A 15,193-nucleotide genomic window follows, 5' to 3' on the forward strand; every position below is an offset into this window, starting at 1 on the left:
AGAACACACTAATACTGGTCCATCTATAATAACAGGAGAACACACTAATACTGGTCCATCTATAATAACACAGGAGAACACACTATTACTGGTCCATCTATAATAACAGGAGAACACATATTACTGGTCCATCTATAATAACACAGGAGAACACATTTATTTTATACATACTCTCAGAACTCATTTGTCTTTTTTGCAGAAATGTCTTTCCACACTTGTAGCAGCAGGGTCCATAATAACACATGTAGCTGAAAAAGCTGGAGGCCTCTTTTGGAGTATGGTTAGGAAAAACATGTTTCTGTGAATATCTGTGACATATTTCATGACATGTGGGATTCTCACTGGGATCTGCATTGTTGGGGTGAAGTGTGTGCTGCTTTCGTGCCTCCATAACATCACGTTATGGAAGTTCCCAGGCGGAGATGTTTGACAGCTTTAAAGCTGAAGATAGCTGACCACAGGAATGGACATGCACGAAATACACTGCAAAACAGAACTGAATAAGTCACAAGTATTTTATATCCATGTAGATCAGCTCAATACTATGAAACATTTTTATTCTTTTTCAGTTGATCCTAACCGACAGATTCAACATGCCGATTCTTTTGGCCTGCAGCATACTTCCTTTTGACTATGAATTACAATAGCCTATCCTTTCTCAGTTAAGAAAAAAAGATCTTTCATTTGAGACTTACAATTAAATAATGAATAATTAAGAACAAACAAACGTTCCTAAGAATAAGAACTAGCCTGGCCCATCTTTAGTTGACAAAATAAGAAAACAACAAACAAACAAAAAAACCTTGACGTTTATTTTGAAAGAGACTCTTATTTTGAAAAGATCCAATGCCCCTAATCGTTCATACATTATTTATATATTCAGATTGGTTGCTTTTTTTTGGACTCTGTGAAACCAGCGAAGCTGTTGAGGAATCTCAGGGTGATACATAAGGCTAACTCCCCTGGTACCAAACGTAACACTTTAACACTTTAGTAGTCTCACTACTTACCTGTAGTTATTTCACTTCAAATTTTAACACTGGACTACATGGTCGACTGCGATTTTTCAGAGAAGGCTACAATAGCCAGTCGTGCTAACCTAACCTAGCTCTCCTAGCTAGCCTAGCCACTCTTACCTATTAGCTATAGCTAGCTACTTAGCTACGTTATGTTTATAATTAAAATATGAGAATCTTGTTGTTTAACTGGGTCACACTCCGTTAGTTGCGTGATGATGGCGATATTTGCCCTGATTTCGCCTCTGTAGTTAATCCTTTGCGCGGTTAACGGCTAACAGTTGAAAGATTGTTTCTTGTAATTGAAGGTTTTTTTTTTTGCAATGTCTGCCGGTGGAATTCCAGAAGACGTCTTGAGAGACGATAATTTAATTAAAGGTCTTGAGGAGCTCGCCAAAGACACTGCTGTGATGCATGGAGTAGTCATGCGAACCAAAGACAGCCCAAACTGTCCTGAGGTACATAAATGAATAAAATAAATACATCTGTCTTGTCATTTTTATTTGGAAACATGTTTTCCCCCACAACCTTTTCTTAATTTTAAGTTGTATATAAATGCTCTGCCAGACCTTTATGTTAAAAGTAAGTTTTGTTGTGGAGAATTAGGCTTGTAGCTTTACACATTGTAAGGTTTTTAAAATTGTGTAAAAGGTAATGTATGTCAGTTACGTGCCATGGAAAAAAGTTAACCTTGTTCACTGACCTGATTCAAGTTTGTTCAGGCCTATTCCCATGGTGCAAGTTGGGAGTGTGTCACAGGCATAGTTATTTGCTAGTCATATTTGGTCTCCTGTCTCTGTCATGACACTGTTTTGTCTCTCAATTACAGAACGCCACTTTGCCCTGGTGGTTTGACTGGACACACTGATGGTGTAGTTGTGTGTTGAGGCATGTGTATGCACTGATGGTGTAGTTGTGTGTAAAAGCATGTGTAAGGTGCATATATACCTGTTTGCAGGTGGTGAGCTATGCACCGTTCACACTTTTCCCCTCCCCTTTGCCCAAGACACTATTTCACCAAGCTCTGGAAGCTCAGACTCATTTTAATCGTCTGATAGACCGGATCAGCCAGAGTCCACATTTTCTGGAGGAGGCTCTCAGCAGGTGGGGGGGTGTGGGGTTGATCTAGAGTGTATAAAGATATAGTGAACTTGGGCTCTGAATATGACATGTGGTCCCCTTTCACATGTCTCAACAGCACCATCAAAGTTGATGATTTCACTGCAAGACTCTTCAATATTTACAGACAAGTTCAACAGGAACCTCAGCATCCTGTGGTACCGCATGATATCTTTGTGTTCATTTAATAAAACCATCTTTAAAAATATGTAAAATGTATATTTTACATATAAATTTTGCTCACTGTGCTCTTCTTTCCTAAGCCAATAGTCCTGGGCTTGAATAGGTCAGATTACATGCTGGACCAGAGCCTTGACGGTACAATGTCCTTAAAGCAGATTGAAATAAACACGATCGCAGCGAGTTTCGGAGGTCTTACCTCCCGCACGCCGGACATCCACCGGTGAGCGTGTGCCTACACAACCCTGACTGGCCTGTTAATGAAACGCATATCCAACAAATGCTCACGAGACTGCCAGTGAAGGTTGTGTTACTGCTCACCATGAGTTAAAATGTTTTCACCCCAGTCACATTCTGAAGGTTGCAAACCGATTGGAGGAACGCCAGCGGATATTGGACAACAACCCCGCAGCAGGGCTGGCAAAGGGCTTGTCAAAGGCCTGGGAGCTTTATGGCTCGGAGAGGTTTGTTTAATACCTTGGTTGATTTCTTCTCTCTTTCTCTCTCTCTCTCTCTCTCTCTGGCATTGCTGACTGATGAGGTCTTCACCTGCAGAACTTGAACCCAGGGTTTTCAATGATTATGTGTGTTCTTGGACATAAATTAAGCCAGTGGTTATAGATTATGGACCAGATGTTCTAATGCAGTGAGTATAGGCCTAAAGATGTTCTAATGCAGAGAGTCTAGGCCCAAAGATGTTCTAATGCAGTGAGTCTAGGTCCAAGGATGTTCTAATGCAGTGAGTGATGAGTGCATATACCTGGTACTGCATCTATAGTAGTTGAGTTGATATAGTTCAGTTGATGGCTGGGTTGTTTCTAGGTTTTTACTCAATAAAAGGTGCACCTTTTTAACCAACAAAAGATCCTAATTAGTGAAAGGTACTTCTTTGTACCTTTGTGTCCATGCGTGATGTACTTGCACAAAACGTAGCTAATAGGAGCTAACACACCACTGCCATTTTGTCCTTTGCAGTGATGCATATTGCATATCATCTTACATGTATATATTGTATAGGAACCATTTGCAATGCATCCACTCTAGCCCGGTGTTTGTCTATTACTCCAGACATCCTAATTTCATTCATTAGATTGCTCTGTGGACATAGTCGAGTTTCAAGTTTCAAGTTTGGTTTATTTGTCACATACATAGTCATACACAGTATAACTCGTAGTGAAATGGTTGAGAGCGCTCTGTCCAGACTGAGGGAAAAGAAAACGGGTGCATAGAGGAATATATATTCTATATATGTACAAAAATATATTAACAATGTAGGTACAATATATGTACATTGTTTATATACACAATGTACAATGTATATGGTTGTGTATATATATATGTACAGAATGTACAGATCCATTTTGTAAAAAGACATATTTACAGTTTTTATGTTACATGGTGGTAATTGAATATATATACAGTTATTGAATATATATACAGTTATGTTACATGGTGGTGGTGGTCCCCACAGTTTATCAGTTTCCCTGATTCAGGGCCCGAATGGCCTGTGGGAAGAAGCTCCTCTTCAGTCTCTCTGTATTGGTCTTCAGGGAGCGAAAGCGCTTCCCTGACCTCAACAGAGAGAAGAGCCTATTGTTGGGATGGGTGGGGTCCTTCACAATCCTCCTGGCCTTGGTCTGGCACCACTTGGAGTAGATGGTCTGCAAGTCAGGAGGTTCCGTGTGAGTGATGCGCTCTGCTGAACGCACTACCCTTTGGAGTCAGTACACCCTACTGCAGTCACTCAGTGTCTTTTCTTTCATATTACTCTGTGGACTTAGAATCATTATGCAAATGAAGTCAATTTTTATATTTCTATATTTCGGAACGTAAGATTACTGATGATTATTTGGTTTTCAATTTTCAAACCCTTTTTGGTGCTGCTGTAATGTGTAAACTTCCCCTTTGGGATTAATAAAGTGGTCGGCCAGTCTGTCTAGGAAAACTTGAGACATTTTATTTTCTCATGCATCTGTCTCCCAGGGCAGTTGTGATGTTCCTAGTTGAGGATGAGCAGAGGAACATTTATGACCACCGATACGTGGAGAATGAGCTTTGGTTGAGGTAAGAGTCACCATGCAGACAGTATAATCAACTTTACGCCACTTGTTAAGTAGATTGTGCTTGGGTGCTGTTTGAGGGGGTGTTTAAAAAATGGGAGTGTTAAACCTGCAGCTGGTATTTCAGTGATGGGAGTTTCCTTTTTAAAAAACGGGTCAATCCCTTGCTTGCTCTAGATAAAGGTGTAGCAGTGTGTCTCATATCATTTGCATGTTGCAAACACGCAGAGATATTCCTGTCATAAGAAGGCAGTTTGAAGATGTCTGCAGAACTGGATCCTTGGACCAAAACAAGAGACTGTTTGTGTAAGTGTCTGGAATGTTTCTGAGTAAAACATTTCTGAATTTCATTAGTAGTTGACTCAGTAGTTCATACTGAAATATTCCTTTGTTTTCAGAGGAGGACAAGAGGTTGCTGTTGTTTACTACCGCAATGGATACATGCCCCAAAACTACAAATCAGAACAAGTAAATACACTAACTACACAAGTAACTACACATCAGAACAAGTAACTACACTACTCTCTTAAAGGCGTTTTCCCTTTTTTGGGCTTGTTCTGAATGAGTAGCTTAGTGTTTACAAATGTTCCCAGAACACCCCCTTGACGTCAGTGAGTAAACCACATAAGCCGCCGACATTTTTGTGTAGTTTTGTTGCTGCAGTGACGTTCGGTGACGTGAACGCATCCATTGCCTCGCAGAGCTGGGAAGCCCGGCTGCTGATGGAGCGCTCGTGTGCCGTGAAGTGTCCCGACATCAGCACCCACCTCGCCGGCACCAAAAAGGTGCAGCAGGAACTGGCGCGACCCGGCGTCCTGGAACGCTTCTTTCCTGACGAGCCTGAGACCACGGCCCGGCTCCGCGCCACGTTCACCGGCCTGTACACGCTAGACATGGTACGTGCGGTTCACGGTTCACGGACAGATGGCAGCGGATCTCCGTGCTGCCTGAGGCCTCACTTCAGATGTCTCGCTTCCTGCCGTCAGGGGGAGGAAGGAGAAAGGACAGTGGACATGGCGTTGGCTGCGCCGGACCGCTACGTGCTGAAACCCCAGCGGGAAGGAGGCGGTGAGACGCTACCTGGACCTTCGCAAGCGTACCGCCCAGGGCTTGGACTTTGACCTCTGTGTCAGAGGGCAATGAACAGCGCCACTCTGCACCACCTCACCCATCTCCCTCTCCCCGCAGGGAACAACATTTACGGGCAGGAGATCTGCAGCGTGCTGGGGAGCATGAGGGACAGCATGGAGAGGACCGCCTACATCCTCATGGACAAAGTCCAGCCACGGCCAGCGTCCAACTACCTGCTCCGCCCGGGGGCTCCTCTCAGGCTGAGCCTGTGCTTGAGTGAGCTTGGCATGTTTGGAGCCTATGTTAGGTGCGTTCAGTAGTACAGGGGCATGTGTGGGGTAGGTGTTAGGGGCCTGCGTTAGGTGTGTTTAGGAGTACAGGGACGTGTATGGGGGGCCTGTGTTAGGTGCATTCAGTAGTACAGGGGCATGTGTGGGGTAGGTGTTAGGGGCCTGTGTTAAGTGTGTTCAGGATTACAGGGACGTGTATGGGGGGGCCTGTGTTAGGTGCGTTCAGTAGTACAGGGGCATGTGTTAGGTGTGTTCAGGATTACAGGGACGTGTATGGGGGAGCCTGTGTTAGGTGCGTTCATTAGTACAGGGGCATGTGTGGGGTAGGTGTTAGGGGCCTGTGTTAGGTGTGTTCAGGATTACAGGGGCGTGTATGGGGGGCCTGTGTTAGATGCGTTCAGTAGTACAGGGGCATGTGTTAGGTGTGTTCAGGATTACAGGGACGTGTATGGGGAGCCTGTGTTAGGTGCGTTCATTAGTACAGGGGCATGTGTGGGGTAGGTGTTAGGGGCCTGTGTTAGGTGTGTTCAGGATTACAGGGACGTGTATGGGGGGGCCTGTGTTAGGTGCGTTCAGTAGTACAGGGGCATGTGTGGGGTAGGTGTTAGGGGCCTGTGTTAGGTGTGTTCAGGATTACAGGGACGTGTATGGGGGCCTGTGTTAGATGCGTTCAGTAGTACAGGGGCATGCGTGTTAGGTGTGTTCAGGAGTACAGGGACTGCTTTTTGTTTTCCTCAGACAGATTATAAGTTTGCCTAATGATTAACCGATATCCAACTCTCATAGTGCTATCAATAATTGGTTAGTTATTTGTTGTTGGTGAAACCTAAAACTAACCATTTTGAGAGAAATGACAGATCTCAGATCATTGTAAAACCTGCTAAAACTTTATCCTCACACAGGAAAGGAAGAGAGATGGTGATGAACGAGTGTGTAGGCCATCTGCTTAGGACGAAGAGCTCTGAACATGCTGACGGCGGAGTGGCTGCAGGAGTGGCAGTACTTGACAATCCTCTTCTCATCTAAATGACATTTAAGCGACTGTGGGCCATAACGGAGAACTGCACACAGCTAAACAGTCTTGGTTAAGAAAAATTTATAATGCTTTACATTCTCTCTTAAACTGTAGCAAAATACCTTGAACTGAACCACTGACTGGCACATAGTTTTTTTTTAACCTGTGCTGTCGAGTCTATGTACTGAAAACAGCACTTAATCATGTTCTGTAGTAGAGTATATTTTATAGAGAGGTTCCTGATACTAAATATGGAGCCACTGAATCAAATAGCCATTGTCTAGACGATGGCCATTGTAATAGCTTATCTTTAGATAACCTATGGTCACTGTAACTCAAGCCAAACCCACGAAAGCCAGCTCAAAATATCTAGACTAATATTGATTTTACCTGGATGTTTGTAATTCTGCTTAAACATACTCATATGTTTTAGGAGAGAAGGGTACAGCTTTGGCTAAGCACTGTAAAATGAAGCAATCATGTGCTGGAACATTTCAGACTTGCAATGTGATTGTCTGGTAATGAAGCTAAAAAAAAAAAAAAAAAAGACAAACTAAATCTATATATTATGACAAATCTGATAACACAGGATATCTCAATTGTAGTGTTTGGGGTGAATATCCTGTACTATATACCGATGATTTTGTTTTCGTACTCATGTAAAAGACAAACCGAACATGGAGGTGTGATGTAATAAAAACCCACTGAAATGCAGGTCCTTCTAAATCCACATTTAATGTCTTTCCATCATGTTACATTTATACAAATCATATTTTCCTTGTGGAGCTGATCAGACATCGGCTACATCTCCACCCGTTTGCTCACTCGTTCCACCCTCTGCTTCACAATCACGTTTCCAATAAAGTGAGAGACACAGTACCCAGGTGGCACTGGACATGCAGAAAATCTCAATCAAAGGAGCTAAAAACAGCAACGAAGAGCTGTTTCCAAGGAAGGCAAACTGGGTCATGATACGCCAAGTACAGGACAAACAGCAGAAAGATGAAGCAGGACTGCGCACTCAGTAAAGCTGTCATTTAAAACGGATGCAGATTTGTTTTCCTTATTACGCAGGAGTCTGATTTTGCTCTTTGTTATGCTTCACACTGGAACATGGAAAAAGGTCAAAGAAAAAGCAGGAGAGATGCGTGAAGCTGCACATTTATTGGGGATTTAGCTTAATTTCCTGGGTAAAGACTGACGAGCAGTCGTTGAAGCTGAAACAAGGCAGACGAAACACAAATCCCGCAGTCTGTCGGAATGTGCAGGGCAGGGCTTAAACTGTGCGGAAAAACGACCTCACCAGTTTAAGATACCCCTGCCTAACTATAGTACACAAGCAGATACTTGGACTTACGGATACAGGAAAAATCGTATTTGGAGGAAAAAAAAATGAGTACGTACAAATTTAAAGCATTTCAACTGATTAAAAACAACGGAAGAGAAACACTGATTGGTTCTGACTACTGCTATGCTAAAATAAGAATATGAAAGTGTGCATAATGCAGTGTGGGTGATGAAAAGTTTAAGCTGCTTTCTGTGAGATTTGAAACACTGCCTCGTACGTGCAAAAAAATCAAAACCATTCCCTCTCCAATGAGTCAAAACGTGTTGAGCCGTGCAAAAGGCATTTTTACTGGTAATTTTAGTGTGAATTGGGAATGAATGGTCTTGCAGATCTTCCAGAAAGCAGCTTCATCAACAATGACAGTTTACAGGTGTTTTTGTAGATTTTACATTCATCATTGCTTTTCCCCCACCAGCTCCCCTTAAACCCATCATATATGTTGAATATTTACATGTTATCATCTTAGAAAAAAAAAAAAGAAAATAGGAAAAACTTATCTTACAACTTTAAAAAAAAAAAAAAAAGTTTCCATTTTACATAACACGAAGCCACGGCGAAGGAGCTGAAATATAAAAGAGACAAACGCTGTGGATGACTGCATGGTCAGGTTTCCGAACCTGAACGTACTACTTGCATATGCTGGAGTGTCACTGCCTCGTGCTTCCTTCTCCTTTTCCCTGAGAGACCACGTGCCTGAGAGCTGCTTCTGAGATTTCGCTCAAAGCTGTCTTCTGCTGAGCTCACACGTGGAGCCTGACTAAACCGATCTGAAGAAATACGGAGGGCGCCATGTCTGGGCGACCCCTGGGCAACGAGGTCCATCCATAATCCATCTATGATCTGAATCTGCAGTCCTCCAAGGACGTGAGAGAGGAGGACATACGGGGGAAAGTATCAAATGCTGAACGGTTCTGCTGCTTGCCCTCATCTCCATCTTCTTGGGTTTGCCACCATGCACAACCGCAGCAGAGGTGGACGATGGCTCAGGTCCCCAGTTCCGGCTGGTGATTGCGGCACCGTGACCTGGCAAAGCAGCGATCGACCCACCAGAAGATTTCTGATTCCTTACTGAGGGAGGCCAAAACTGACGGAAGATTTCTCACGAAGAGATCAGTATTGGCATGCGCTACAAAGAGAAGATAAGGACGTCTCAGAACTTGGGGTAATCAGTGAGCACGGGTCTTTCCAGAGACTAGAAGCGAAGGCAGTGACATTGCAGACACGAGCAGTCTACGTGGAGATTGAAATTTGGGTCAATCCGTGAAGTGAGTGGGCCTGTGGTATCAGGCCCTAACTGAGCGCGATGCCATAAGTACCGCCAAGAAAGCTTATTGTTGGGGCAGGCCCAATACCTGACCCGATATTTTGAAACCAAAACTGTACGACCATAAAACTTTTTTTTTCAACTTCAATTTATGCATATAAAAATGCCACATAAAAATACATTTTTGTGCAGTACAAGTTAGTGCAATTCCTTTCATATTTCCCCCCTGTTGTTCTTCTCATTGGCACTTAGTGAAGTTTTATAACCACCAGAGGGACCCGCTCTCTTTGTTTCCGGAACACAGTGAGAGACGGAGTTGAGCTGTGAGCTTTGATTGGACAGAATGCCTGGTAGTCAAGGGAAACAGCCAATGGTAATCCGTCTGGGTCCGCCTACATAATTTAACCCCTGATTGTCTTTTATTCACGATTCACAGCTGAACGCGGACTGTGCTTCCACCTTGCCCGTGTTCCGGCGGGCCTATTCTACAGTTGTCCTGCCTTTATTGTAATAAATCTCATTCAAAGAGTTCATCAGCTACAGGCCGCGAACGAGAGCTCTGACTAAGTCAACGACGACGTGCGCGGCGGGGTCAGGTAACATGGCAACAGTTCTTGTGTGTGTACATGTGTGAACAGTCATTTTTTCCGGCCGTACTGGGTCGGACCGCCAGCGCAGGTGCGAGTGAGGGAACGACAAGGATAGAAGGGCTAACACAGTGAACCCTACGGCAGAGCCTACATTTCGGGAGCCGGTATAACGGTGTAGGACAGGAGAAACACCAGACGCCTTTTCTCCTACGTGCTGACGAGCCGAGACGCCACGCTTCACTAACTCCGCGTGGCTGTGACCAAGGTGTGGGAAGCAAATAATTTCTGGAGGGAAGAAAGCTTTGATTCGCATCAGCCAGCAAGTTCCTCTGCAAACCTCGACGGAAAACGTACATCTGCACGGGACAGAGTTGCGTCCCGTCCCCCACCCCACCCCACCCCACCCCAAAAAAAGTGCACGAGGTTCGGTCCGCAGCGGACCGACGCGCACGTTCCCCGGAATCCGATTCCCAGGACGAGCGACACCTGTAAGCATCGAACGGGCAGCGAAATTGAGCGCATTGAATAAAGTAATACTGCGGATCGATACAAAAATACCCATTTATCAAAGAAAGGGGGGAAAAAAAAGTCAAAATCTAGATTTTCTCTTCATGTTACAAGAACTAAATGGCTGGTGCAAAATCCATCAGAAAATGAGCCAGGCGTTCAGGAGCACTGAGATTCACATTTCGACATCATAGCAAACTTGTGTTGGAGTGAGAGCACTCCAAAAAAGGTGCATATCCGTTTGGAGGTGTCAAGACTGAGTAAAATACTAAGTATACTGATTTGAGGGTTTGCTGAAGCAAGATTGGGAAAAAAAACCCACAAGGCTATTTCCATGTCGTGCTTAAAGCTATAAAGCGTGTGTGCATGCATTATCTGCTCCCCATGACATGATAGCTGTGATCTTGGTAAGATTCAATACAACGAGTTCGTGTAAATCGGTTTTTGTCAGGTAAAATACAATAAAGAACAACGTCCAGAAAGACAAAAATCCTGGACCTGTGCTCAGAGAGACTGATTCCTTTGGTTAAAAACAAAGTTTGCGTAAGAAAGAGAGAGACGGTTCTGAAGAAGGCTATCCAAGTAAACCTGCCGCTGGTTCGGAGCGATTTCAGAGGTTAAACCAAAGGTAACAAGGCCAAACTGCTCAAAAACAGCTTAGTACAAAAATAGCTTACATTGTTCGCCCAGAAAGAATTATATAAAGTCTGCCACACTCATAAGTCATTGAGAAATCTTTAACTGCCTCCATCCAATGAATACATGCAACATACGAAAAAAAGGATCTTAAACTTCTGAATCAACTGTTTTTCTGATTTTTTCCCCTTGATTTATAAAGAAAAAAAGGTCTTGCCTCAGAGTAGTGCTGCGAAAGCCAATATATTCTGTTTTTCTGCAACGTTTTCCTTTTTTCTTGTTTTTATCTTTTTTTTCTGTTGTTATTTTTTTTTGCAGGTTTTATTAGAGTGAAATGTGTTCCACTGTTGGCTGTGGTGAGGAGGCCACACAGTACCCCCTGAAATGGCCACATCCCAGAAAAGCCCCTTACCTCACCCCTTCCGTGGCTCCGCTGCAAGGAAGAGTCCATTCTGGGGCACTTGGGGGGGGTGGGGGGGGGGTGAGATAAGAATCAGTGAAACACTGGTGTTGGAAGAGTCCATTTGGCTAGAAAGGAAAAGCTCAGTCAGTGAAGCGCTGGCAGGCTTTCTTCCAGCGACATGCCGTACACCACAAATCTTTCTTCTCCATCCCATACACCTTGCGACACTTCTTGGCCTCCCCACGGGGTTTCCTGGATAAAAGGACATATGATAAGAACTGTATGAGCATGTGGAATAAACGGGCCAAAAATATGCGAATATCCCCCACCAAAAAAGGCCATCACAAACGCATAGATATGTATAGCCCAACACAAATGAGTCTACACTCCCTCTCACTCACAGGCTATACCTGGTTCCAGTGGTAGGTTTAGGTGTTGACATGTTGGTGGCGTGTGTCTTGCCGATGGGGGTGTGTGTGGCCGGCTGCCTCTTCTCCCCATTGCTTACGGTGCGGATATGGGTCACTGCGCCCTGCAGGAACAGTAAAGGTTAAAGAGCAAAGGTTAAAGAGCAAAGGTGTGAGCCCAACCCACTGATGTCTGCAGAGACGCATTCTGTGCACAGTTTTCCTTTGATGTTCTCACACTGAATCCGATTTAAGAAACACGCTGTTCTAACTCCTAAAACACGGTGTCCTTTATCTTCACGTCCTCCCTTCAGTTGCCAACAGGAAAAGCGTGCATCTTGTGCAGCGAAACATTCTACAGAGCGGCTCCAGTCCGCTGTATGGCTCCTTCCACCGTTCGGCCTCCCACTTTCAATCAAAGTGCCGTGCAAACCGTGCACGGCAGCAGACATCACCAACTCCTGGGGGCGGCGCCTATCTGCAGTCTAAGGGATTTTTCCTCCAATCAAAGTCCGTGCAAAACGACATCATGGAAAAAAGTGGTCGTGCATCAGCACAGCAGCCTCCGAGGGCTGTCTGCGGTTTAGGGGAGCGCCGCGGCCGGCTGGTGTCGAGATTGGTGGTTTTCGCACATGTCAGCTCATTGCTTACATGCATTCCAAATTTTCAAACTCTCTCGTGTGCAGGGGCCTTGTCAGGTCCGAGCTGGGGCATGCCAAAAGTCCAGCGGGGTTTTTGGTCCGTGTGGTCGGGTCAGCCTTGGATTCACTTCTGGCATCAATGTGGGAAGCTTCACTGTTTCGCTGTTACGTGCAGTGAGGCCGAGGAAGCCAAGGCGAGGTGACGGCCGATGCCAAAACGCATCGTTCGTTATGACATGCCGGAGCCGCGCTCTGCTATGTCATTTGCAAGAGAATGCGTGACAGGAAACAGGAAGCCGTGTAGGAGCTGAAAAGCCCCCACAGGCTCAGAGGACATGGGGTGATGCAAGGGACATTTGCAAAAAGCCTGCAACAGCAGAATGCCTGGTGAGGCGTTTATACAGGAGACCTGCCTTTTTTAGCTTTGAGCAGCAAAGAACAAACTACTCAAACTTTTTTTGTTGTTGTTGAATTATTCGACTCATTAAAAAGAAACTCAGCACCGATCTATATAAATCAGGCTAATAAATAAATCTTTTCCAGGATATACGTGACGCTAAATCAATATAACTCTGAAAAGCAATATACAGGCCCAAATACGAAGCTATTTATTCACCTGTAGAAATCTGTTCATCTTACTACAGATTTAGAAGACACAAAAACAAAATAAAGTATATAAAGGTTATTATCTTAAAATCTAATGACTTCTGGTTTAGCTCAGTGTGTAGACCATCTACCAAGTTCACCTAATGATGCCTCAGTTGACTCAAAAGGGGTCTGAAGTTTATGGAAATTTGGCAAAACGGAGACAAACTTCAAGAGGGATATGAAAATTACAAAGCAAGACTATTATATAAATAAACAATTTTAATTATTTGACAGATTTGAAATGTGACAAGTGAAAGCCGTCAGGGACGCAGCTCGGAAGCAAACACGCTCTAGAAATGAATGAATCAAGCAGGGAGGATGTATGGGGAGCGTTCTCACCGGAGGGCCTTTAAAGATGACCGGAGGCGACTGCCAGGAGACGCTGATGGCACTCTGGCTGTGGGGTAGCTCCGAGGACACGCTGGGAATGTTGACGGGAGCAGTGGCCTGGAAAACAGCGCTCTAGTGAGAGGCTGCGCTAGCAGAGCCAGGGAGAGGGGCCCGGGGCCCGGGGCCCAGCGGCGGGCCGTACCTTCCCTGCTCCTCGCAGCGCTCAGGAGGCGGGGCGCAGCCGAGTGGGCGTGGCGATGTGAGCTGCATGGGGGAGCCTCCAACTGGCGCCACACCGCCAGACACGTGAGCGCACCAGCGCGTGCCGGCCACGCCGCGGGTGACTCGGGCTGATCGCGCTGAGAAAAGGTTGCCATAGGAACAGGCTCTTGCAAAAAAAAAAAAAAAAAAACTGTCCCCCGAGCGCATCATTGCATTAGCATTTTTTTTTTTGTGCGAACAAGTCAAAACCGGCTCAACAAGAAAAGGACTTGTGCGTGGAGGAAGCTCGGAGGGTGTTAAAGGCCTGTAGCGTGGGTCTCACTGCACTGCTAGCCTGTTAGCGCTGACCTACGAGCAGTGACTCAGGGCATACGTACACAAGCGCGAAGAAGACGAGAGCTACCTGATAGGCGTGGTCAGTGCGGATGTGGCACAGTGTGGAGGGTGCCGATTGGCTGAGCGGGCTCATGTGGGCAGGCTCCGATCGCGGCACGTCACTGGCTAGGGGGAAGACAGGGGGCGGTCCGGCAGTGGTGGGGGAAGTGGGCGTGAGGTTGGAGAGGCCTTCGGACAGAGTGTCCACGTTCACCTCGATCTCGGAGTAGTAGAAATCCTCCTCACCGTCACTGAGGTCGGAATCGCCGTTCCGCCTTCACACACGCACACACACAAAAACAGCACCAACCACATTAATACTGACATACAGTAGCAGTCAAAAGTTTGAACACACCTGACTGAATGCATGTTTCTCTTAAACATGCATAGTCTTGTATTATCTTAAAGGTATTTTAATCTAATGGTTTATGTATAGAAACAGTTTGGGTATATAAACAGTGAATGTTGATATATAAATATTTTTAATATTTTAATTGATATCCCAGAACAAAAAAAGTTATACAAAAAAATTGTAAAATAAAATTTAAAAAGGTTATATAGTTTTCATTAATTTCCTGTTTGGGAGGGCACACATGCTTAGAAAAGACTGATTAAAACTGGTGTGTAAACAAAATATGGGTTGAGGATTAATTCAGAAGTTAGAAATCAGAACTGGAATAATATTGAATTATTTTAATTTTTATCAGTTGAGTGCTCAAAGTGTGTCGTTATACCAGGGAAGACAACCAAAGAGAAATTGTCAAGAAAAAAAAAAAAAAAAAAAGCACAATTAACTTTCAGTTTCCCAAATCCCAAACCTGGTTAACGTCTGGTCATTTCACTAATATTTTGCTTCTGGTCACTAGTCGGTCAGCAGGGGGCAGTGGTGATCACACGGTTGTGTGTACGCCAAAAACCTGAGGAGAAAGGCTTTGGATAGCAACAGGAGGCTATAAAAACCCTCTGGCTACTACCATCAGAATGTTTTTTTTATACTTATCTGGCCTTTGCTCTTCTTAATGGGTCTCTGTAAGCAGAGAGCCACAGTGGACAGGGACGAACTACATCCTA

At 44.7% G+C, this 15,193-nt stretch overlaps 2 protein-coding genes across 4 annotated transcripts in view; one reads left to right on the forward strand and one right to left on the reverse strand.

Moving 5' to 3' along the window:
* The first annotated feature begins 898 nt into the window (after positions 1-898).
* gss (glutathione synthetase) lies at positions 899-8,623 on the forward strand. Its single transcript, XM_035522634.1, has 13 exons — positions 899-966; positions 1,327-1,474; positions 1,975-2,120; positions 2,215-2,293; positions 2,399-2,538; positions 2,663-2,779; positions 4,299-4,379; positions 4,604-4,681; positions 4,774-4,843; positions 5,077-5,271; positions 5,362-5,443; positions 5,564-5,753; positions 6,639-8,623. The coding sequence occupies exons 2-13, from the start codon at positions 1,340-1,342 to the stop codon at positions 6,760-6,762; spliced, it is 1,437 nt and encodes a 478-aa protein (XP_035378527.1). The 5' UTR covers positions 899-966; positions 1,327-1,339; the 3' UTR covers positions 6,763-8,623.
* A 1,719-nt stretch (positions 8,624-10,342) lies between these two features.
* si:rp71-79p20.2 (zinc finger protein 704) overlaps positions 10,343-15,193 on the reverse strand; it is a 37,532-nt gene continuing 32,681 nt past the window's right edge. Inside the window, exons 6-9 of one of the 3 annotated variants that reach the window (XM_035522632.1) lie at positions 14,151-14,397; positions 13,535-13,642; positions 11,910-12,031; positions 10,343-11,751 (exon numbers count right to left, since the gene is read on the reverse strand). In XM_035522632.1, the coding sequence (XP_035378525.1) occupies positions 11,640-11,751; positions 11,910-12,031; positions 13,535-13,642; positions 14,151-14,397 (589 nt within the window). In that variant the 3' untranslated portion in view covers positions 10,343-11,639. Of the gene's footprint in view, positions 11,752-11,900; positions 12,032-13,534; positions 13,643-14,150; positions 14,398-15,193 lie in introns of all 3 variants that reach the window. The other 2 variants (XM_035522631.1, XM_035522633.1) reach the window with 2 other exon arrangements.

The sequence above is a fragment of the Electrophorus electricus genome, chromosome 24, assembly GCF_013358815.1.
Source record: "Electrophorus electricus isolate fEleEle1 chromosome 24, fEleEle1.pri, whole genome shotgun sequence".
NCBI classification, from domain to species: Eukaryota; Metazoa; Chordata; class Actinopteri; order Gymnotiformes; family Gymnotidae; genus Electrophorus; species Electrophorus electricus.